Below are 26,784 nucleotides of genomic sequence, written 5' to 3'. Positions count from 1 at the left end.
AATGATGTGGTGGGCTACATATGATGATTGAACTGACCACATACAATGATGCAGCAAACCGCGGAAAATTATGCGGAGGGTCACTTTAATGAACTGGCGAACCACATAAAATGAGGTGGCAGGCCACGTAAAATAATGTGGTGGACCACATAAAATAAAGTGGCCGATCACATAAAATAAAGTGGCCGATCACATTAAATGACAAATTCACATAAAATGGTGTGGCGGGCCGAATTAAATAACATAACGGGCCACATAAATAATGTGGCGGCTCACATAAATAATGTCGCGGCCCACATAAAAGGAAGTGGTGGCCCACAATAAAATGTGGTGGTGGGCTACATACTGTAAGACGATGGAACTGACCACATGAAATGATGCGGCAAACCACGGAAAATTATGCGGGGGGTCACTTTAATGATGTGGCGAACAACATAAAATGAAGTGGCGGGCCACTTAAAAAATTTTGTAGCGGACCACGTAAAATAAAGGGGCAAACCACATAAAATAAAGCGGCAGATCACATAAAATGACAAATTATGTGGTTGATCACATAAAATGATGTGGCGGGCCGAATTAAATAACATGACGGGCCACATAAATAATGTGGCGGCTCACATAAATAATGTTTCGGCCCACATAAAATGAAGTGGTGGCTCACAATAAAATGTGGTGGTGGGCTACATACTGTAAGATGATGGAACTGACCACGTAAAATAAAGTGGCAGACCACTTAAATAAAGCGGCAGATCACATAAAATGACAAATTATGTGGTTGATCGCATAAAATGAAGTGGCGGGCCGAATTAAATAACATGACGGGCCACATAAAATGAAGTGGCGGCCCACGATAAAATATGGTGGTGGGCTACATACTGTAAGATGATGAAACTGACCACGTGAAATGACGCGGCAAACCACGGAAAATTATGCGGGGGGTCACTTTAATGATGTGGCGAACCACATAAAATGAAGTGGCGGGCCACATAAAAAATTTGTGGCGGGCCACGTAACATTTTTTGTGGCGGACCACGTAAAATAAAGTGGCAGACCACATAAAATAAAGCGGCAGATCACATAAAATGACAAATTATGTGGTTGATCACATAAGATTAAGTGGCGGGCCGAATTAAATAACATGACGGGCCACATTAATAAAGTGGCAGGCCACTTAAAAAACGTGGTGGACCACATAAAATAAAGTGGCAGATCACATTAAATAACAAATTATGTGGTTGATCACATAAAATGATGTGGCGGGCCGTAATTAAATAACATGACGGGCCACGTAAATAACATGGCGGGCCCACGTAAAATGAAGTGGCAGCCCACGTTAAATGACGTGGTGGGCTACATAAGATGAGGGAACTGACCACATAAAATGATACGGCAAACCACATAAAATGACATGGCGGCCCACATTAAATGATGTGGTGGGCCACTATAAATGATGTGGTGGGCTACTTAAGATGATGGAACTGACCACATAAAATGAAGTGGCGGCCCACGTTAAATGATGTGGTGGGCTACATAAGATGATGGAACTGACCACATGAAATGATGCGGCAAACTGTGGAAAATTATGCGGGTGGTCACTTTAATGATGTGGCGAACCTCATAAAATATTATTGCGGCCCACATAAAATGAAATTGCGGCCCACATTAAATGATGTGGTGGCCCACATAAAATGAAGTGGTGGCCCACATTAAATGAAGTGGTGGCCCACATAAAATGATGTGGTGGCCCACATAAAATGATGTAGTGGCCCACATAAAATGAAGTGGCGGCCCACATTAAATGATGTTGCGGCCCACATAAAATGAAGTGGCGGCCCACATAAAATGATGTGGTGGGCTACTTTAAATGATGTTGTGGGCTACATAAGATGATGGAACTGACCACATAAAATGATACGGCAAACCACGGAAAATTATGCGGGTGGTCACTTTAATGATGTGGCAGGCCAGATCTTTTCCCGGTACTCTAGTCTGTTTAGAATTTTGCTGCAAAAATGTCAAACTCCCTCCCAAGTTTTGAACTGAATTCAGAGTATTTGGCCCCCCGGGGCCGCCAGTTCTAAACAGTCAAAGAAAGTTTTACCGTCAACATAACATTTCAGCTGTAAAATCGGAAAAACGTATTTCCTTGAATCCTCACACCTACAAATGTATTGTTTCTGTTTGGATGAGTCAGCAATAAGATGGAGCGCAGTGAGTTTGCCATTTCCTGTCACAAAGGCGGCGCATGTAGTTTCTTTCAGTGAGTTCTTACTCTGTGAACGTCCATGATGAAAGTAGCTCTCGTGTTTTTTGTGGCTCTTTGCCATGGTAACCTGCTCAATTGGTGTAGGTGAGCGCCGTGTCTAATGTGAAGCAACAGCTGGAACATCCGCCCGCCTGCTCTCTCCGTGAGCCACATCTGCTTTAAAAAAAGTCTGCGTCTGGACGTGCTGGGAGAGGAATCCTAATTACAGGCTGCTACAAGCAGATAAAGGCCAGCAATGTCTGAGGTGCACCGCGATGTACAGGAAGAAAAGATGAAGCCACCAAGGTCCCCGCATCTACAAACCCCGTTTCCATATGAGTTGGGAAATTGTGTTCGATGTAAATATAAACGGAATACAATGATTTGCAAATCCTTTTCAACCCATATTCTATTGAATGCACTACTAAGACAAGATATTTGATGTTCAAACTCATACATTTTATTTTAGAATTTCATGGCTGCAACACGTGCCAAAGTAGTTGGGAAAGGGCATGTTCACCACTGTGTTACATCACCTTTTCTTTTAACAACACTCAATAAATGTTTGGGAACTGAGGAAACTAATTGTTAAAGCTTTGAAAGTGGAATTCTTTCCCATTCTTTTTTTATGTAGAGCTTCAGTCGTTCAACTGTCCGGGGTGTCCGCTGTCGTATTTTACGCTTCGTAATGCGCCACACATTTTTGATGGGAGACAGGTCTGCACTGCAGGCGGCCCAGGAAAGTACTTTCACTCTTTTACTACAAAACCACGCTGTTGTAACACGTGGCTAGTCATTGTCTTGCTGAAATAAGCAGGGGCGTCCATGAAAAAGACAGCGCTTAAATGGCAGCATATGTTGTTCCAAAACCTGTTTGTACCTTTCAGCATTAATGGTGCCTTCACAGTTGTGTAAGTTACCCATTCCTTGGGCACTAATGCACCCCCATACCATCACAGATGCTGGCTTTTGAACTTTGCGTCGATAACAGTCTGGATGGTTCGCTTCCCCTTTGGTCCGGATGACACGATGTTTAATATTTCCAAAAACATTTTGAAATGTGGACTCATCAGACCACAGAACACTTTTCCACTTTGCATCAGTCCATCTTAGATGATTTCGGGCCCAGAGAAGCCGGCGGCGTTTCTGGATGTTGTTGATGAATGGCTTTCACTTTGCATAGTAGAGCTTTAACTTGCACTTAAAGATGTAGCGAACTGTATTTAGTGACAGTGGTTTTCTCAAGTGTTCCTGAGCCCATGTGGTGATATCCTTTAGAGATTGAAGTCGGTTTTTGATACAGTGCCGTCTGAGGGATCGAAGGTCACGGTCATTCAATGTTGGTTTCCGGCCATGCCGCTTACGTGTAGTGATTTCTCCAGATTCTCTGAACCTTTTGATGATATTATGGACCGTAGATGTTGAAATCCCTAAATTTCTTGCAATTGCACTTTGAGAAACTTTGTTCTTAAACTGTTTGACTATTTGCTCACACAGTTGTGGTCAAAGGGGTGTACCTCGCCCCATACTTTCTTGTGAAAGACGCTGTTTTTTTACCCAATCATGGCACCCACCTGTTCCCAATTAGCCTGCACAACTGTGGGATTTTCCAAATAAGTGTTTGATGAGCATTCCTCAACTTTATCAGTATTTATTACCACATTTCCCAACTTCTAGGTCATGTGTTGCTGGCATCACATTCTAAAGTTAGATTATTTGCAAAAAAAAAAAAATGTTTATCAGTTTGAACATCAAATATGTTGTCTTTGTAGCATATTCAACTGAAAATGGGATGAAAATTGTTTGCAAATCATTGTATTCCGTTTATTTTTACATCTAACCCAGTTTCCCAACTCATATGTAAACGGGGTTTTTAAGTCAGCTCGCTGGCTTACTCGAGTGCTCTTATAGAAACGTCCGGCTTCACACACCCTGAGACAAGCCGTCGGCTGCAGGAAGCAAGAATCCCCAGGTTGTTCTCCAAAAAACTTCCTGTATGGGGAAGCGCGATTTCTGCCGGCGGGCACCAGGAAAAAGTGCATTGCATTTAGCAGAGATAATCACGTAAGAAACACATGGTGGATATAAATCAGTACATCAATTCAAGAGTCTACTAAATTAAATCCAACATCTGTTTGCATTTCCTCCCAGCAATGAGATAATGAATTTTCTTCACCGAGTCCTAACTGTAAACACGTGTCTAGAAAATCAACAGATGATAAAGTCACGTTGGATTTTTGGGTGGAGGAAAGGTGCTGTCTACATATCCGACTCTTCTGTAAACAGACCGACCCGTTTACTATGAATTGATTAACGTGGACCCCGACTTAAACGAGTTGAAAAACTTATTCGGGTGTTACCATTTAGTGGTCAATTGTACGGAATATGTACTGTACTGTGCAATATACTAATAAAAGTTTCAATCAATCAATCAATCAATGCATCTGGGTCACTTCCACTGTCATCGCTACGCCTCGACCTTGGAGTCTGTGACCAACTCGAACTCTTTTTGCACTCGCTAATCCGTGGGACACATCTGCTCCAGGCTCCTGAGTGTGTGTTCTTTGAACTACTCTTATCACTTAACTCTCCTCCGCGTGGTAATAAATCTTGATAACAGTAGCCCAAATCTCTCATCAAACGCTAATTCCACACATTGGATCCTTTGTTTTCTTACATGACTGTGTCCTTTTAAAATTTCAGGATGGCATTGAAAGAAGACCTTTTTAAGGTGTACCCCACCTTTGTAACACGGATAGTGTACTTTTAAGCTCTAAGACGTGTGTTGTGAGTAGGCGGTCTTTGAATCTTTGAATCTGATTCGCAGAGGTGGGTAGTAACGCGCTACATTTACTCCGTTACATCTACTTGAGTAACTTTTGGGATAAATTGTACTTCTAACAGTAGTTTTTATGCAACATACTTTTACTTTTACCTGAGTATATTTATAGAGAAGAAACGCTACTTTTACTCCGCTCCATTTATCTACATTCAGCCGCTACTTTTACTCCGCTCCATTTATCTACATTCAGCTCGCTACTTGCTACTGATTTTTATCGATCTGTTAATGCACGCTTTGTTTTTTTGGTTTGTCATACAGACCTTCAAAGTAGGATCCATCACATGCCTGCGTTTCACCAATCAAATGCAGTCACTGGTGACGTTTGACTCCGTTTCACCAATCAAATGCAGTCACTGGTGACGTTTGACTCCGTTTCACCAATCAAATGCAGTCACTGGTGACGTTTGACTCCGTTTCACCAATCAAATGCAGTCACTGGTGACGTTTGACTCCGTTTCACCAATCAAACAAAGCCAGGCGGTCACATGATTAACTGCACACTTTATTTTTTTTTATAAACCTTTATTTATAAATTTCAACATTTACAAACAGTTGAAAATAATAATCAAAGTAAGTACTAAAACAGTACAAAACAGTATAAAAACCGAACAAAACAGCGCCAGAGGGTTGTAAATTTAAAGTAACTAAAATACAATGCAAAAAATATATATAAATAAAATAAACAAAGTGCAAAGCCATAGGCTCACTCAATCTCAGTAAATAACTTAAATATGGAACACAGCATCATCGTTTTCACAGCTTTTTGGTTGTTAGAGGTAGAGTGTTTTAATGTAGATTTCTAAATCTTTTTTAAAGGCACAAAAAACAGGTTGGGTATTGAGAAACTTACATTTATGAATATAAAACTTAGCCAATAGTATAATGAGGTTGCAAAGATAAAATAATTTTTTAAATTTTTTTTCAATACGGTGTAAAACCAAATATATATTATTTAATATATATTATTGTTTTAGTTGCTTAAGAGATATTCCTGGCTCTGAATGTGTTCATTGCTATTTTTATGTTTTTGTGCATTACTTGTTGCCGTCATCATTAAACCAACAGGTTACTCATCAGTTACTCAGTACTTGAGTAGTTTTTCCACAACACACTTTTTACTTTTACTCAAGTAAATATTTGGGTGACTACTCCTTACTTTTACTTGAGTAATACATCTCTAAAGTAACAGTACTCTTACTTAAGTACAAGTTCTGGCTACTCTACCCACCTCTGCTGATTGGTTAGACTTTCGCCATTGTCGACTATCAGTGGAATCTATGGCGTTTTTTTTTTTTTTTAAATATAGAGAATAAAGCTAAAGTCACGCACACACTACGTGTGGTGAAATAATTCTCTGCATTTGACCCATCTCCATGTTCGCCCCCTGGGAGGTGAGGGGAGCAGTGAGCAGCAGCGCTGGCCGCGCTCGGGAATCTTTTGATGATATAACCCCCAATTCCAACCCTTGAGGCTGAGTGCCAAGCAGGGAGGCAACGGGTCACATTTTCATAGTCTTTGGTATGACTCGTCCGGGTTTGAACTCACGACCTTCCAATCTCAGGGCGGACACTCTAACCACAGGGCCACTGAGCAGATTATCCACTATCATCACAATCTGTAAAACAGACTGTGATGATAGTAGTGTATACTGACTGGTCTAGGTGTCACTATAAGGTCACAAGCCGATTATTTCAAATACTTATACTTTCATTGAAGTAAACAAAATGGAGTTCTCATTTGCAACTTTCTCCCCTTCAAAAAATGGCTAAACCACTCTGATAAACAACTGAATACATAAGAGATAGGATCTTTTAATGAGGTCCTTGGTTTGGGTGCTGCGCCAAGAAATCATCAAACTTGACTAAATAGAGAAAGTAAAAGTCATAACAGTTTCTGCATGTGAACCTATTGGGGTTGTACGGTATACCGGTACTGGTATATAATATATAATGAATCGCAAACGGTACTATATTTTATTTGAAAAGGACTGGTTCCTGGGCGTGACGGCACGTCGTCACGTCATGACACTGCTGGTTTACGAGCAGACGATCATGTTCGACAGTTCACACACATGGAGTACTTACAAAAACGGACACGGTTTGTAAGCAGAAAAGGGGGAACGGACACATTTTGGCTTAAAATCAGACTGTATAATGCGTATGTTCCTTTTTGACTGTACTTGAATGTATAATAGACTGTATTTATACTATTCACATGTGAATAATGCTGTATAATAGACTGTATTTATATTATTCACCTGTGAATAATGCTGTATAATAAACTGTATTTATATTATTCACATGTGAATAATGCTGTATAATAGACTGTATTTATATTATTCACATGTGAATAATGCTATATAATAGACTGTATTTATATTATTCACATGTGAAGACTGCAGTATAATAGACTGTATTTATACTATTCACATGTGAATAATGCTGTATAATAGACTGTATTTATATTATTCACCTGTGAATAATGCTGTATAATAGACTGTATTTATATTATTCACATGTGAATAATGCAGAATAATAGACTGTATTTATATTATTCACATGTGAATAATGCTGTATAATAGACTGTATTTATATTATTCACATGTGAATAATGCTGTATAATAGACTCTATATTATTCACATGTGAATAATGCTGTATAATAGACTGTATTTATATTATTCACATGTGAATAATGCAGTATAACAGACTGTATTTATATCATTCACATGTGAATAATGCTGTATAATAGACTGTATTTATATTATTCACCTGTGAATAATGCTGTATAATAGACTGTATTTATATTATTCACATGTGAATAATGCTGTATAATAGACTGTATTTATATTATTCACATGTGATTAATGCTGTATAAAATACTGTATTTATGTTATTCACATGTGATTAATGCTGTATAAAATACTGTATTTATGTTATTCACGTGTGAATAATGCTGTAAAATAGACTGTATTTATATTATTCACATCTGAATAATTCTGTGTAATAGACTGTATTTATATTATTCACATGTAAAAAAATACCCAAGTGTTTATTGTTTATTGTGAGCGAACTGTGGTGCTTAATTTCCCCCAGGAATCAATATAGTACTTTCTATTCTATTCTATTCTATTCTATTCTATTCTATTCTTAAACCTAAAGATAAAGGCTTGCTAGCTAGCCGCGAACGTCTATTTGCAGTCGGCAGTGTTTTAGCTACTTCTAAATCACTAATCCTTGCCTCCATGGCGACAAATAAAGTACGTTTCTTAGAAATATCATCCCTGCAGGACGAGGAATAGCTAAACATGCTTCACTACACACCGTAAGAGGATACAATAAGCTAGCACCCTGAATGTAAACAAATGCCATGGGTGGATCTACACTTGACATCCACTGTAATGATACCAAATACAATAGCGTATCTAGTCGATACTACTATGATTACATCGACATTTTTTTACCATCACAAAATCTTTTTTCCTTTTAAAAAATATATATATGTTATGTTTATAAACATTATATACACATGAGGACTTTCATTATGACCATTGTATGATTCTGTAACTACTTGGTATCGCATCGATAAATACATTTTTTGGTATTAATCAAAGCAAATGTAAAGCATCCAAACAACAGAAGAATAAGTGATTATTACATTTTAACAGAAGTGTAGATGGAACATGTTAAAACAGAAAGCAACCAGATATTAACTGTAAATGAACATGTGGATTAATAATACATTTTTACAGCATCATTTTGACAAAATAGAATAATAAATGACACAATGTGTTACTGCACACGTCAGCAGCTAAAATAGGGGACTTCGTTTGTTTACCTCAGGCCTGGGCAATTATTTTGACTCGAGGTCCACATTTACAGAAATAATTGTGCCTGGGGGCCGGTATATCTATTTTTAGGAACACTAATACAACACCTCACAATAATGTCTGATTGAATGCTAAAAACGTTACATTTTTCTATGAACAATAAAACACGGAATATTGACAAAATATGAATGTCACACCCCCTTTCGATCGACATATTTTACAATTCAGTGATACGCGACAAAAATGCAACAAACACAGTGAAATATGAACGCGAAGGGTACAAAATACACCCACCTACAGTACAATCTGATACATCTGATATATTACTAAGCTTTAGAACTTTGTTGTGAAAATCTCCTACCGCGTCTGTGGAAAAGCTGCCCACCCACACTGTTTGGTGACTCGTCTGAGCTGCTGTGACGTAGTAAGATAATATAATAGTATCTAATTATGTGTAACTATACATATAAAGCAGGGGTGTCAAACTCAAATACAGAGTGGGCCAAAATTTTAAACGGAACAAAGCCGCGGGCCAAGGTTGAACAAATTAACCTTTTAATAGGGACCCAAACAAGTTTTGCATTAAATATTGAACAAGCAAGGCTTATATAACTTTAGTGACATTCAAAATCCAGTTTCAAATAATAATAATAATAATAATCAAAAAAATATCAATGGCATATCAAATAAAATTTAAATAAAAATGTTATGCCTTTTTTTTCCATTTGCAATATTCTGAGATAAATATAAAAAAAATTCCACAGACTAATAATAAATTTGAAAATAAAATAATAATGAATCAACCAAAAATTCAAGCCTTGAAGTAGCAAGAGAAAATGCATGAATAAAACGTTGATTATTGGTCAGTTTGCTGGAAGTTTCCCGGAAGAGTTAGTCCTGCAAGGGATTCTGGGTATTCGTTCTGTTGTGTTACGGTGCGGATGTTCACCCGAAATGTGTTTGTCATTCTTGTTTGGTGTGGGTTCACAGTGTGGCGCATATTTGTAACAGTGTTAAAGTTGTTTATACGACCACCCTCAGTGTGACCTGTGTGGCTGTTGACCAAGTATGCTTGCATTCATTTGTGTGTGTGTGTGTGTGTGTGTGTGTGTGTGTGTGTGTGTGTAAAAGCCACAAATATTATGTGACACGCTGTTAGTATGGAGGAAAAGCGGACGTGACGACAGGTTGTAGAGAACGCTAAAGGCAGTGCCTTAAATGCACGCCCCCAATATAGTTGTCCAGGTGGAAATCGGTAGAAATTCGGGAGAATGGTTGCCCCGGGAGATTTTTGGGAGGGGCACTGAACTTCGGGAGTCTACCGGGAAAATTAGGAGGGTTGGCAAGTATGAGTATAAGCGGTGAATGTGGTGTTACAGCGGCACCGACGCTGTATAACACCGGCGGGCCAGCTCTAATGCTAAATTGAAATTGCCTCAAGGGCCAAATTAAATTACACGGCGGGCCAGATTTGGCACGCGGGCCAGAGTTTGACACCCATGATATAAACCATAGTAGCTAATTAAATGACCATAGTAACTAATTAAATTACCATAGCAACTGGTATATCATCCAAAAGTGCAGATTCCAACCATTGAAATACTTTGTACAGTTGAAGACTTGGGGTCATTAGAAACATCACTGCAAATCATAATGGCAGCTACAATATCCATCTTCCATCCATCCATTTTCTACCGCTTATTCCCTTTGGGATCGCAGGGGGCGCTGGTGCCTATCTCAGCTACATCTAAAAGATCTAAAAACATATTTGGGAATGTCCTACGGGCCTTAATTTGCCCAGGTCTGGTTTACCTACTACTAAAAGACAACTTGTCTTGTATGTTCACATGTTATTTAAGGACAACATTTTTCTTCGATTACCATAAGAAACATATGCTTAATCGACCGTAAGATTTTTCAGTTAAGATAATGCCACTTTTTAGTGATCCCCTTCTTTACAGGGATGGGAATTTTCTGCGGATCCGCGGAATTCCGCCGATTTTGGCGCCGCCAGCTGCCAGGGTCATTTCTGTGAATCGTTTAAATCCGGGGAGAAAATTATAAGGGGGGGGGTTAGGTACTGGTGGTTTTTGTCTCTGCGTTGACGTAGTTATCAGTACAAGGCAGAGAATTCCCGCGAAAAATATAATGCCAATGTGTGAAGGCCCCAGATTGGCTAGCTCTACTATCATCTGACTACATCAACCAATGATATTTCCCGTTATAGGCGTCTGCACTCGTCCTTTGTCGACAACATCTAGTCCCTGATCCTCAATTATTGTGAGCGTTTCTGAACTCGTATTCTGTTTAGATTGGTTGTGTAAACTTGTATACATAAATTTCATCACATGATACAATCCATCCATCCATCCATCTTCTTCCGCTTATCCGAGGACGGGTCGCGGGGGCAACAGCCTAAGCAGGGAAACCCAGACTTCCCTCTCTCCAGCCGCTTCGTCTAGCTTTTCCCGGGGGATCCCGAGGCGTTCCCAGGCCAGCCGGGAGACATAGTCTTCCCAACGTGTCCTGGGTCTTCCCCGTGGCCTCCTACCGGTTGGACGTGCCCTAAACACCTCCCTAGGGAGGCGTTCGGGTGGCATCCTGACCAGATGCCCGAACCGCCTCATCTGGCTCCTCTCGATGTGAAGGAGCAGCGGCTTTACTTTGAGTTCCTCCCGGATGGCAGAGCTTCTCACCCTATCTCTAAGGGAGAGGCCGGCCACACGGCGGAGGATGGGAACGTAGATCGACCTGTAAATTGAGAGCTTTGCCTTCCGGCTCAGCTCCTTCTTCACCACAACGGATCGATACAACGTCCGCATTACTGAAGACGCCGCACCGATCCGCCTGTCGATCTCACGATCCACTCTTCCCTCACTCGTGAACAAGACTCCTAGGAACTTGAACTCCTCCACTTGGGGCAGGGTCTCCTCCCCAACCCGGAGATGGCATTACACCCTTTTCCGGGCGAGAACCATGGACTCGGACTTGGAGGTGCTGATTCTCATTCCGGTCGCTTCACACTCGGCTGCGAACCGATCCAGTGAGAGCTGAAGATCCTGGTCAGATGAAGCCATGATACATTTTTATGAAAATATTTGCTAATAAATGTGAAATTCTGGTCAGGGGAATATCGTTAGATTTTGACTCAAAATAAGCAGGAAATGCATCCTAAGCTAACATAGATTTCAAAATGTTTCTGTGCGGCCTTTCGCAAAGCGGTGTTTTAGGATCAAAACATTTTCAGCTGATTTGGTAAATCTTCATTCCCATCTCTGTATTTAGAAAAGTACCGAAAAGTATCAAAATACATTTTGGTACCGGTACTGGTACTAAAATATTGGTACCAGTACATCACTAGAACCTATGAATTACCTCCGGGGCTAGGCGGTTCCAGTAAGTTCCACTGGTGTCTTGCAGTGGGATTTGACAGGCCAGAGGCGCCGTGGCATGGAGAGCTTTGTGTCAGATTACTGCGTGTAGAACCATCTTCCCGAAGACTATTAGTAAACGATTCTGGTGTGCGTATAAATAGTTTTTAGAGAGAGACACGTGTGAGGCCAAAACACACAGCCATCTGTTGTAGCCAAGTGACGTCACACCGGGGGGGACACCAGAAGCAGCAATAGCTCTCTAGTGACAGCCGGACTTGTAAGCAGATAAGAATGATCTCCTACTCTCTAAAACTGGGGTAAGGAACCTATGGCTCGTGAGCCAGATGTGGCTCTTTTGATGACTGCATCTGGCTCTCAGGTAAATCTGAGCTGACATTGCTTGACACGATAAGTAATGAATAATTCCACTTGTAATCACAGTGTTAAAAATTATGTTGAAAATATAAAATATTCCCATGTATTTTTAAGCCATCCATCCGTTTTTCTACCGCACCTGTTCAAGAAGTTGTGTTAATGGTAAGAAGTTATTTATTTATTATTGGTTAGTGTGGGGCTTGCTTCACACCACCAAGCACCGACATGAGAACCTATTTCAGGGTTACAATATTGTTTTATTTTTCAATAGTTTCCAGCAGTCGTCTTTTTCTCTTTCGTTCTCGCTCGCACTCTGGCTCCAGCTCCAACCCCGTCTCTCCTCCTGGCTGCTGCTTATAACAGAGCGACAGGTGATTAGATAACAAGGCCCATGTGGGCCATCTACGCACCTGTCGCTGATTTCGAGGCCGGTCCTGGCACACCCCGCTTTGCTGCAGGCCCGCAGGCCACGCCCCCCTCAACAGTTAGCTTCAGAATAACAATGTTATTACAAAGAATAAGAGGCCTATTATACTTTAGAAATGTTGGCCTTACTTAAAAATGCACGCGTTTAGTTGTGTTCAGTGTTGAAAAAAATATTATATGGCTCTTACGGAAATACATTTTAAAATATTTGGATTCTTGGCTCTCTCAGCCAAAAACGTTCCCGACCCCTTCTCTAAAAGTACAGTATGTGTCTGCACTGGGGTTGTACGGCACACCGGTATTAGTATAGTACCGCCATACTAATGAATCATATTCGGTACTATACCGCCTCTGAAAAGTAACACCCCGCTCGTCGTCATGTCGTGACATTGCTGGTTTACGAGCATGTTCGGCAGCGCACAATCACCAAGTACTTACAAGTAGATACAGTGTGAAGACAGAAAAGGGAGAACGGACGCATTTTGGCTTTAAAACGAACGATAAAGGTGAAGTTATAACACTGAAACGCCCTCAGGAAGAGGTGCTTTAAGACATGGCTAGCTAGCTAGTGGCAAATGTCGATTTGCAGTCGGCAGTGTTTTATCTACTTCTAAATCACTAATCCTTGCCAACATGGCGACAAATAAAATAAGTTTCTTACAAGTATCATCAGGACGAGAAATAGCTAAACATTAGGGCTGCGAATCTTTGGGTGTCCCACGATTCGATTCAATATCGATTCTTGGGGTCATGATTCGATTCAAAATCGATTTTTATTTCAATTCAACACGATTCCCGATTCAAAAATGATTTATTCCCGATTTAAAAGGATTCTCTATTCATTCAATACATAGGATTTCAGCAGGATCTACCCCAGTCTGCTGACATGCTAGCAGAGTAGTAGATTTAAAAAAAAAAAAAAGCTTTTATAATTGTAAAGGACAATGTTTTATCAACTGATTGCAATAATGTAAATGTGTTTTAACTATTAAACAAACCAAAAATACGACTTTTTTTATCTTTGTGAAAACATTGGACACAGTGTGTTGTCAAGCTTATGAGATGTGATGCCAGTGTAAGCCACTGTGACACTATTGTTCTTTTATTTTTATTTTTTATAGGTGCCTAATGATATTGTTAATGAGGGATTTTTAATCACTGCTGTGCTGAAATTATAACTAATATTGATACTGTTGTTGATAATATTAAATTTTGTTTCACTACTTTTGGTTTGTTCTGTGTCGTGTTTGTGTCTCCTCTCAATTGCTCTGTTAATTGCAGTTCTGAGTGTTGCTGGGTCAGGTTTGGTTTTGGAATTGGATTGCATTGTAATGGTATTGCTGTGTATTGTTTTGTTGGATTGATTAAAAAAAAAAAAAAAATAAAAATTAAAATTAAAATGAGAATCGATTCTGAATCGCACAACGTGAGAATTGCGATTCAAATTCGAATCGATTTTTTTCCCACACCCCTACTAAACATGCTTCACTACATACCGTAGCTCACCGGCGTCAAAATGCAAACAAACGCCTTTGGTTGATCTCCACCTGACATCCACTGTAATGATACTAAGTACAAGAACGTATCTCGTCGATACCACTAAGATTACTTCAACATTTTTTGGCATCACAAAATGTTTATGTTTATAAACTCAGGAAATATGTCCCTGGACACATCAGGATTTTGAATATGACCAATGTATGATCCTGTAACGACTTGGTATCGATACCCAAATTTGTGGTATCATCCAAAACTAATGTAAAGTATCCAAACAACAGAAGAATGAGTGATTATTACATTTTAACAGAAGTGTAGATAGAACATGTTAAAAGAGAAAGTAAGCAGATATTAAAGGTAGATGAACAAGTAGATTTGTTTGTTTACTTACTACTAAAAGACAAGTTGTCTGGTATTTTCACTAGTTTATTTCAAGGTTCAAGTTTATTCATCACATGCGGACTACACCACAGTGAAATGCTTTTTTCCATGCACTTCAGATATTGCCTACAGTGGGATCTGAACACTAGTTGCAGAATCTAATACACTAAATACAAAAAAAATTGAATAGCTCTGGTGTACATTAATTACAAGACAATTAAGTTGCACAATAAGTCACTGTAGTTATGGTAGAAGTATCAGTACAAGTGCAGGTAGAAATACAGTAGTCAAATACAGTACTAGTGCAGGATCAAATAGTACAACAGTATATACAGTCTAGGAAGCAACAACTATTAAGGTGTCTACAGTTATTTGGCAGTTGAGTAGTGACTGTTATGATCCGCTGCCCGGATCATATTCTGATTGGATTTTTGAGTCATTTATGTTTTCTGTTGGTTTTGGACTCTTTCGGTTCCTGTTTGTGCACCTCTGAGTTGGTTACCATAGTTACTTATTATTTTCACCTGCCGCTTGCTCCGGACGCGCACCTGTGTTTCGTAATCACTGACATTATTTAAGCCTGCCTTCTCCAGTCAGTCAGTCTGGCTTACTAATTTGCAGTACGCAACAGATGACTCTGTACCTGCTAGTTTCCCCGCTAGGCTCTTTCACTTGCTAGCTCCCACGCTAGCCCCTTTGTTTTTTGCCTTCTGTGCTTTGAGCACGTTTTTCTTTGTTAAAGTCTGATTTATTTTTAAATAAAAAATTTGTTCCTACCTTCACGCTGTGTCCGAAGCCCGTCTGCATTCCTGGGAGAACAAACTCCGCGCCACAATGCGACCCGGTCGTTACAGTAGGAAGCCAGCCTGACTGACTGGAGAAGGCAGGCTTGAATAATGTCAGTGATTACAAAACACAGGTGCGCGTCCGGAACAAGCAGGTGAAAATAATAAGTAACTATGGCAAGCAACTCAGAGGTGCACAAACAGGAACCGAAGGAGTCCAAAACCAACAAGAAACACAAATGACTCAAAAATCCAATCAGAATATGATCCGGGCAGCGGATCATAACAGTGTCAGTAGTATGAACAAAGGTAATGGAACAGTATGACTTCTTTATACTCTTGTTTTTAACATTTTTTTACATTATTTACAATCATTGAATGAAGAGTATTTTAGTCCGCTAGTTACAGTGGTAAGTAAAGTCATTATTTAAGGACAAACTTGCAACATATGTTTAATGTACCGTAAGGTTTTTTGTTAAAATAGGCATTTTTTTGTAGTCCCCTTTATTTAGAAAAGCATCAAAAAGTACCGAAAAGTACTAAAATATTGGTCTGCACACAAGAACATTCTACTAATGATAAACGTAATTGATCCATCCTTCCAATACACCTGCTGTGGTGCTGCACAGGTACTTAACTCAGCTAATCGTTTACCAGTCCACCACACATTATGCAAAAATTGCAAAATTGATACTATTGCAAAAATAAATAAAAAACATTTAAAAAGAAAAAAGTGGAATGAGGTGAAATCTAATGAGAAAAAGTGGCAATGTTGACAAATAGCTGCCATGCAGGCAATTTTTTTTTCCTTTTGTCTTTATTTTCTTTTTTTTCCATTGCTCAAAAAAAAAAAGGACAAAAAATCTATGTTATAATGAATTATTACTTAAAAATGATCACTTTAAAATGTTTTATGTGGACAAAAATATTGCATATGTTGTGTGGTTGCCATATAAAAACATCAAAGTTTTGACAAAAGAGCATAAAACAAACAACATGATAGTTCAAACTTAAAATCGACAGATATACCGGAAGTTGATCTTGAAATTTAAGTGTTAAAAATAAAACTAATAAAAAATGCATCACTTTATGAGTGGGGAACCTTTCGGATCTGAAATATATTTAGTAGGATTTTATTTAACTTTTCACTGTGATTACTCAAAAATATTACATAATTAAAATCAACGGTGTCCTGCATTATTGATCTTTGAGGGCTTTAATTGCTAAATAAAGGAACTCTCCTGAAGGAATCAATAAAGTACTATCTATCTCAGGGGTCGGGAACCTTTTTGGCTGAGAGAGCCATGAAAGCCAAATATTTCAAAATGTATTTCAGTGAGAGCCATGTCATATTTTTTCAACACTGAATACAACTAAATGTGTGCATTTTTAAGTAAGACCAACATTTTTACAGTATAATACATATTTTATTCTTTTTGATAACATTGTTATTCTGAAGATAACCAATAATAAATACAATGTCATGTCTGTTGATCATGTTTTTGTTTGGCCAAGTGCTGTTTGTCCTTTGGATTCTTTAAGTTCGTGCTTTTTTCCACTCCCTTGTCGGGTTTCCTTGGTTGCTCATTTTGTCCACCTGTCTCTGGTGGACAAAATGCCCACTCACCTGCTTCCCGAGCACTAATCAGAGGCAGTATTTAAGCTCGTCTTTGCCAGTCAGTCGCCCTGGCGTCAATGTGATCTTTTCTTGCTCTGTGCTGACTTGTTTCATGCCTTGCCATAGTTTCGTGCTTCATGCCATGCCAAGTAAGTTTTGTTTGATTTATGTTCTAAGTCTGTTTATGCGATGGCTTTGTTCCTTAGCCCAAGTTGTGCCTCCACTGTGAGCGAGTTTTGTTTGTATCTTTTTTTAGTATACATTAAATCATGTTTTTACCTAAATGTCATGTCCCGAGTAGTCTGTCTGCCTTCCTGGGGGAACGACCCCGCAGCAAGCTGCGACCCACCCATCGTGACATAAAATACATCTTACCATTAATGCGACTTCTTGAACAGGTGCGGTAGATTTAAATGCATGAGAATGTTTTATATTTTGCACGTTATTTTTAGCACTGTGATTACCAGCGAAATTATTCATAATTATCGTGTTAAGCAATGTCAGCTAAGATTTTTCTGAGAGCCAGAAGAAGTCATCAAAAGAGCCACATCTGGCTCTAGAGCCATAGGTTCCCTACCCCTGATCTATCTAAATATTGCATATTTCAGTTTTACTATAAAAAACTAAGTTTTCTTTGACAGAAAAGGCATACAACCTTATTTGTTTTCCTTCATATCAACCTTAAGTTGATATGGAGCAGGGGTGTCAAACTCAAATACAGAGTGGGCCAAAATTTTAAACGGAACAAAGCTGCGGGCCAAGGTTGAACAAATGAACCTTTTAATAGGGACCCAAACAAGTTTTGCATTAAATATTGAACAAGCAAGGCTTATATAACTTTAGTGACAGGCAAAATCCAGTTTCAAATAATAAAAATAATAATGAAAGAAATATTAATGGCATATCAAATAAAATTTAAATAAAAATGTTATGCCTTTTTTCTATTTGCAATCTTCTGAGGTAAATATCAATTTTTTTCCACAGGCTAATAATACATTTGAAAATAAAATAACAATAATGAACGAACCAAACATTCAAGCCTTGAAGTAGCAAGAGAAAATGCATGAATAAAACGTTAATTATTGGTCAGTTTGCTGGAAGTTTCCCGGGAGAGTTAGTGCTGCAACGTTTTCTGGGTATTTGTTCTGTTGCGGATGTTCACCCGAAATGTGTTTGTCGTTCTTGTTTAGTGTGGGTTCACAGTGTGGCGCATATTTGTAACAGTGCTAAAGTTGTTTATACGGCCACCCTCAGTGTGACCTGTATGGCTGTTGACCAAGTGTGCCTTGCATTCACTTGTGCTTGTGTGTGTGTGTAAAAGCCACAAATATTATGTGACACGCTGTTAGTAAGGAGGAAAAGCGGACGTGACGACAGGTTGTAGAGAACGCTAAAGGCAGTGCTTTAAATGCACGCCCCCAATATAGTTGTCCAGGTGGAAATCGGTAGAAATTTGGGAGAATGGTTGCCCCGGGAGATTTTCGGGAGGGGCACTGAACTTCGGGAGTCTACCGGGAAAATTAGGAGGGTTGGCAAGTATGAGTATTAGCGGCACCGACGCTGTATAACACCGGCGGGCCAGCTCTAATGCTAAATTGATATTGCCTCAAGGGCCAAATTAAATTATACGGCGGGCCAGATTTTGACACCCATGATATAGAGATTTACTGTAAGCATTAAATAAAAAATAATAATAGTAATCCGACTTATTTTTAACATTTTAGTGACTGAGTCCCTCTATGCTCCCCAGGAGCCTTAAGGATAAAAAAAAAAATCCATATATTTTGTTATGGTTTGAAAATGAAAAATATCAAAATGCTTACATTTTTCCGTGTGCGGCCCTCTGTGGAAAAAGTTTGGACACCCCTGCTTTACATAAACTGCTTGTATTCCTATAGTCTATATGCCATAAGTTTGGTGAAACCTTTTAACAATCGTCACTTCCAACAAATTGTGGGCTTCACGGTGGCAGAGGGGTTAGTGCGTCTGCCTCACAATACGAAGTTCCTGCAGTCCTGGGTTCAAATCCAGATCTTTCTGTGTGGAGTTTGCATGTTCTCCCCGTGAATGCGTGGGTTCCCTGCGGGTACTCCGGCTTCCTCCCACTTCCAAAGACATGCACCTGGGGATAGGTTGATTGGCAACACTAAATTGGCCCTAGTGTGTGAATGTGAGTGTGAATGTTGTCTGTCTGCGATGAGGTGGCGACTTGTCCAGGGTGTACCCTGCCTTCTGCCCGATTGTAGCTGAGATAGGCGCCAGCGCCCCCCGCGACCCTGAAAGGGAATAAGCGGTAGAAAATGGATGGACTTCCAACAAATTGTAAAACTTAATCACCGTCCAAATACTTATGAACCTTACTGTAAAGTCCAGCTTTCCTTGCCTTTTCTAATGCCTGCCGAGAACCAAAGATATGTTCCATTTTTCTTCCATAGCTCGGTTGGTAGAGTGGCTGTGCCAGCAACTTGAGGGTTGCGGGTTCGATTCCCGCTTCTGCCAACCTAGTCACTGCCATTGTGTCCTTGGGCAAGACACTTTACTCACTTGCTCCCTGTGCCACCCACACTGGTTTAAATGTAACTTAGATATTGGGTTTCACTATGTAAAGCGCTTTGAGTCACTAGAGAAAAGCGCTATATAAATATAATTCACTTCACACTTCCATCCATCCATTTTTCACCGCTTATTCCTGAAATAGGCACCATTTTTCTTCCTGAGGATCATTTCAAACCATGCATTTGTGCCCTTGTAGGATCTCCACATCCCAAGGTGCGCTGGTTCAAGAATGGTCTGGAGATACGTTCCGGACAGTCTGACTTTTCTGTAACAAGGGATGGAGCTCTCGTAATAAGCAGAGCGTCCGCCAGCCACAGTGGGGATTTTAAATGTGTGGCAACGAATGAGGCTGGCTCTGTGGACAGGAAGACCAGGCTGAAAGTGAAGGGTAAGACCGTGTCCTAGTTTTTAATGCTGCAACAAAGAAGCAAATCACACGATGGTGGTCCTCTTATTTGTTCCAGTTCCTCCTGAAATCCAAGATGACGGGCAGGCATTAAACCTCACTGTGACCTTAAAGCAGCCCCTCACTCTAGGATGTGATGCCTTTGGTATTCCCTCACCCACAATCACTTGGACTAAAGATGGCCATCCTGTGAGTTTGTGATGGTCTCAATTCCAGCACAAATTGGAGCAGACTTCATGCCGAGCCTGAGTGGCTCTACAATGCCATCATGTGGTCTTTGGTGTTATTACAACAGTCACAATTTCTGATTTCTGTCTGTCCAGGTGAACGGCCTTGGCTCGTATCTCCAAAATGGGAATCGGCTGCTCAGAATTTACAGAGTCCAGCCAGAACATGCTGGAGTTTTTACCTGCATAGCTCAAAACTCAGCTGGAGAAGCGCACCGGGAATATCACATTGTGGTACAAGGTGAGGTCACGTTGCAGTAACCCCACTGTTAGGTACACTTATAGGCAGTGACATTACAGTATGTACACTTGAGTGGTCTAATGATACAGTACTGTGTTTACAAATAGGATAATCCATATTTCTATTGCCACTGTCAGTAAATAGTGCTGAGTCAGACCTAAACAGCATCAAAACGATTGAATGTACAAACCCCGTTTCCATATGAGTTGGGAAATTGTCTTAGATGTAAATACAATACAATGATTTGCAAATCCTTTTCAACCCATATTCAATTAGATGCACTAAAAAGACAAGATATTTGATGTTCAAACTCATAAACTTAATTTTTTTTTTTTGCAAATAATTATTAACTTAAAATTTCATGGCTGCAACATGTGCCAAAGTAGTTGGGAAAAGGCATGTTCACCACTGTGTTACATCACCTTTTCTTTTAACAACACCTAATAAAGGTTTGGGAACTGAGGAAACAAACTGTTGGAGCTTTAGTGGTTCAACAGTCCTGGGTCTCCGCTGCCGGCGGCGTTTCTGGATGTTGTTGATAAATAAATGGGTTGTACTTGTATAGCGCTTTTCTACCTTCAAGGTACTCAAAGCGCTTTGACACTACCTCCACATTTACCCATTCACACATACATTCACACACTGATGGAGGGAGCTGCCATGCAAGGCGCCAACCAGCACCCATCAGGAGCAAGGGTGAAGTGTCTTGCTCAGGACACAACGGACGTGACGAGGTTGGTTCTAGGTGGGATTTGAACCAGTGACCCCGGGTTGCGCACGGCCACTCTGCCACTGCGCCACGCCGTCCCTTGGAAAATGGCTTTCGCTTTGCACAGTAGAGCTTTAACTTGCACTTACAGATGTAGCGACAAACTGTATTTAGTGACAGTGGTTTTCTGAAGTGTTCCTGAGCCCATGTGGTGATATCCTTTAGAGATTGATGTCGTTTTTTTTTTTAACGGATGGAAGGTCGCGGTTATTCAATGTTGGTTTCCGGCCATGCCGCTTACGTGGAGTGATTTCTCCGGATTCTCTGAACCTTTTGATGATATTATGGACTGTAGATGTTGAAATCCCTAAATTTCTTGCGACTGCACTTTGAGAAACGTTGTTCTTAAACTGTTTGACTCTTTGCTCACACAGTTGTGGACAAAGGGATGTACCTCGCCCCATCCTTTCTTGTCAAAGACTGAGCATTTTTTTGGGAAGCCATTTTTATACCCAATCATGGCACCCACCTGTTCCCAATTAGCCTGCACACCTGTGGGATGTTCCAAATAAGTGTTTGATGAGCATTCCTCAACTTTTTCAGTATTCATTACCACCTTTCCCAACTTCTTTGTCACGTGTTGCTGGCATCAAATTTTAAAGTGAATGATTATTTGAAAATAAAAAATATTTATCAGTTTGAACATCAAATATGTTGTCTTTGTAGAATATTCAACTGAATATGGGTTGAAAAGGCTTTGCAAATCATTGTATTCCGTTTATATTTACATCTAACGCAATTTCCCAACTCATTTGGAAACAGGGTTTGTACTACTGTTGTTTGCAGTTTTGTGCAACTACAAATCAATCCTAGTGAGATATATTATATTTTGTAAGTAATCATGTAGCTCCATGGCCCTTTGGCATGGCACATTGCACCTCTATACTGCGTCGGCTTCAAAAAAACTGAGCAATAGTTAAAAAGGATTGAATTTACATCTCCCTGGCTGGTTTTCGAATAGTGCTTTGCAGCTGTTTGTACTGTTGTCATGGGAGGCCAAAATATCTAAAAACCGGCATACTATGCACTGATGAGGTTTTCTTCAGCTGCTATTTTTTGGGTTCCAACACTTTTAAATCAGTGATTGGGTTCAAGAATGTAAACCAGGGCTATTCAACTGGCGGCCGGGCGACCAAATCAGGCTTGGGAATGACACCATACCGGCTCTCGAGTTCAGTTCAAAACTTGGGAGAGAAACATTTTTGTAGCACATTATTAGAAACAATAGTGCTCCTGTTGTACAGAGGAATTCGGACCACTTTGAAGACATCGGCATATCCTTGCATTGGCATTTTAACCTTGCTAGCAAACATAGAACACTGACATCCGTACTTATTTACAAACCCCGTTTCCATATGAGTTGGGAAATTGTGTTACATGTAAATATAAATGCAATACAATGATTTGCAAATCATTTTCAACCCATATTCAGTTGAATATGCTACAAAGACAAGATATTTGATGTTCAAACTGATAAACTTTTTTTTTTTTGCAAATCATTAATTTCAGAATTTTATGCCAGCAACACGTGACAAAGAAGTTGGGAAAAGTGGCAATAAATACTGATAAAGTAGAGAAATTCTCATCAAACACTTATTTGGAACATCCCACAGGTGTGCAGGCTAATTGGGAACAGGTGGGTGCCATGATTGGGTATAAAAACAGCTTCCATGAAATGCTAAGTAATTCACAAACAAGGATGGGGCGAGGGTCAACAATTTGTAAGCAAATTGTCGAACAGTTTTAGAACAACATTTCTCAACGAGCTATTGCAAGGAATTTAGGGATTTTACCATCTACGGTCAGTAAAATCATCAAAAGGTTCAGAGAATCTGGAGAAATCACTGCACGTAAGCGATGATATTACGGACCGTTGATCCCTCAGGCGGTACTGCATCAAAAACAGACATCAGTGTGTAAAGGATATCACCACATTGGCTCAGGAACACTTCATAAAACCACTGTCAGTAACTACAGTTGGTCGCTACATCTGTAAGTGAGAGTTAGAACTTTACAATGCAAAGCAAAACCCATTTATCAACAACACCAAGGAACGCTGCCGGCTTCGCTGGGCCTGAGCTCACCTAAGATGGACTGATGCAAAGTGGAAAAGTGTTCTGTGGTCTGACAAGTCCACATTTCAAAGTATTTAGAAACTGTTGACGTGGTGTTCTCTGGAACAAAGAGGAAAATAACCATCCGGATTGTTATAGGCGCAAAGTTCAAAAGCCAGCATCTGTGATGGTATGGGGGTGTATTAGTGCCCAAGGCATGGGTAACTTACACATCTGGGAAGGCACCAGTAATGCCGAATGGTCCATACAGGTTTTGGAGCAACATATGTTGTCATCCAAGCAACGTTATCATGGACGCCCCTGCTTATTTCAGCAAGACAATGCCAAGCCACGTGTTACAACAGCGTGGTTTCGTAGTAAAAGAGTGCAGGTACTTTCCTGGCCCGCCTGCAGTCCATACCTGTCTCCCATCGAAAATGTGTGGCGCATTATAGCGTAAAATATAACTGCGGACTGTTGAACGACTAAAGCTCTACATAAAACAAGAATGGGAAATAATTCCATTTCCTCCGTTCCCAAACATTTATTGAGTGTTGTTAAAAGAAAAGGTGATGTAACACAGTGGTGAACATGCCCTTTCCCAACTACATTGGCATGTGTTGCAGCCATGAAATTCTAAGTTAATTATTATTTGCAAAAAAAAATAAAGTTTATGAGTTTGAACATCAAACATGTTGTCTTTGTAGTGCATTCAATTGAATATGGGTTGAAAAGGATTTGCAAATCATTGTATTCCGTTTATATTTACATCTAACACAATTTCCCAACTCATATGGAAACGGGGTTTGTACATAACTGAAGCGTTTGTCAAGACACCCCTTTAAGTCCTCTCTTCTTTTTTTTTTTCTCATAATGTGTTTTATGTTATTATGGTGTTGCTGAAATGTGTTTACTTCAGATGCATTTTGTAGTTAAACTAGCGGTGTTCCTCAAGGTTCCATTTTAGGTACTCTCTTTTTCATCATTTTGGCTATTCAACTGGTGGCCCGTGAGAGACTCACATTTTTGCAGCAGATTTCCCAAAAACGCTAGAGCGCTGTCAGAGAGATAAACTTTGACTAGATTTTTTGCAGAAGGTCCTTAAAAACAGCAGCGCTCTCCTGTAGCTCTGACAAAATAAATAGACCAAAATTCAATGTCGAAATATATACAAAATAAGACTAATATCAATCAATCAATCAATCAATCAATCAATCAATCAATCAATGTTTATTTATATAGCCCTAAATCACAACGACATCATTCAGAGTCCACACAAGGGCAAGGAAAAACTCAAAACCCAGTGAGACTTCGATGTGAATGACTATGAGAAACCTTGGAGAGGACTGCAGTTTTGGGCTATCTATTCACTAGGGCTGCGAATCTTTGGGTGTCCCACGATTCTAGGGTCACGATTAGATAATATATCGATTTTTTTCGATTCAACGCGATTTTCGATTCAAAAACGATATTTTTCCGATTCAAAACGATTCTCTATTCAGTCAATACATAGGATTTCAGCAGGATCTACCCCAGTTTGCTGACATGCTAGCAGAGTAGTAGATTAGATAAAAAAGCTTTTATAATTGTAAAGGACAATGTTTTAACAACTGATTGCAATAATGTAAATTTGTTTTAACTCTTAAACGAACCAAAAATATGACTTATTTCATCTTTGTGAAAACATTGGACACAGTGTGTTGTCAAGCTTATGAGATGTGATGCAAGTGTAAGCCACTGTGACACTATTGTTCTTTTTTCCATCCATCCATCCATCCATTTACTACCGCTTATTCCCTTTCGGGGTCGCGGGGGGCGCTGGCGCCTATCTCAGCTACAATCGGGCGGAAGGCGGGGTACACCCTGGACAAGTCGCCACCTCATCGCAGGGCCAACACGGATAGACAGACAACATTCACACTCACATTCACACACTATATTTATTATAAATGTCTAATGATAATGTAAATGAGGGATTTTTAATCACTGCTATGCTGAAATTATAACTAATATTGATACTGTTGTTGATAATATTCATTTTTGTTTCACTACTTTTGGTTTGTTCTGTGTCGTGTTTGTGTCTCCTCAGTTGCTCTGTTTATTGCAGTTCTGAGTGTTGCTGGGTCAGGTTTGGTTTTGGAATTGGATTGAATTGTTATGGTATTGCTGTGTAGTGGTTTGTTGGATTGATTAAAAAATAATAATAATAAAAAATCGATTTAAAAAAAATGAGTATCGATTCTGAATCGCACAACGTATTCGAATCGATTTTTTTCCCACACCCCTAATATTCACTATTAGTCTCCCCCTCAGTGATTTAGTGAAGGGAGAAGTCTGGAAATGTGGGCCCCAAAATAAGTTAATTGCAACTGTTGAGTGAACAGTGTCATTTTCTCTGCTATTGTTGCAGCTCCACCAGTGATCTCAGGAACTTCTAAACTGCAAGAGTTAACTTCCATTCTGGGCCAGGAAGTGGAATTCCACTGCAGAGTTAGTGGGCGCCCAGCACCTAAAGTGGAATGGAGCCGCGATGGAGAGTATGCATCAATCAGTTCCTATTCCGCACTAGCTCCAACAATTTGACATACTGAATCGGTCCTTCCTGTTTCTCAGGGTTCTTTCCCGGGATGGAGATCCACATGTGGAGTTCCTGGAAGACGGCCAGGTACTGAAAGTGAAGACAGTCCGGCTGAGAGATCAAGGACTTTACCAGTGTCTGGCCAGCAACAATGCAGGGACTCAAGTGCGGCAGTTCAGATTCACAGTGCAAGGTCGACATTTTTTTGAGACTCATAATTGAATGTTGAATGTTTATTTATACAGCCCTAAATCACATTTGTCTCAAAGGGCTGCACAAGCCACAACGGGAACAATTAAGAGAACATTTTTTTGGGGTTAGTTCGTGATAACCGGTGCATTCATAATTGTGTTGACAGGACTCAGCACTTGAAAAAAAAAAAATAATGAAAACATCAGTTTAAAAATGTTTGATAATTATAGTCCATTTGTGCTGTGGTATAGCACTGTTGTTTTTGGTGCAACTATTTGGAATATTGCATTCCATGAAAGGCATACTTGCCAACCTTGAGACCGCCGATTTCGGGAGGTGGGGGGTGGGGCGGAGGTGTGGTTGGGGGCGTGGTCGGGGTGGGGGCGTGGTT

At 39.9% G+C, this 26,784-nt stretch overlaps 1 protein-coding gene across 1 annotated transcript in view; it reads left to right on the top strand.

Annotated features, from left to right (window-relative positions):
• Positions 1-26,784, top strand: part of hmcn2 (hemicentin 2) — a 229,065-nt gene that overhangs the window by 93,341 nt on the left and 108,940 nt on the right. Inside the window, exons 26-30 of the mRNA XM_061906866.1 lie at positions 20,123-20,314; positions 20,391-20,521; positions 20,656-20,800; positions 26,034-26,160; positions 26,237-26,394. Coding sequence (XP_061762850.1) covers positions 20,123-20,314; positions 20,391-20,521; positions 20,656-20,800; positions 26,034-26,160; positions 26,237-26,394 — 753 coding nt within the window. The remainder of the gene's footprint in view (positions 1-20,122; positions 20,315-20,390; positions 20,522-20,655; positions 20,801-26,033; positions 26,161-26,236; positions 26,395-26,784) is intronic.

This window comes from Nerophis ophidion, linkage group LG07 (genome assembly GCF_033978795.1).
Source record: "Nerophis ophidion isolate RoL-2023_Sa linkage group LG07, RoL_Noph_v1.0, whole genome shotgun sequence".
Lineage (NCBI taxonomy): Eukaryota > Metazoa > Chordata > Actinopteri > Syngnathiformes > Syngnathidae > Nerophis > Nerophis ophidion.
This window is presented reverse-complemented; position numbering and strand designations above follow the sequence as displayed.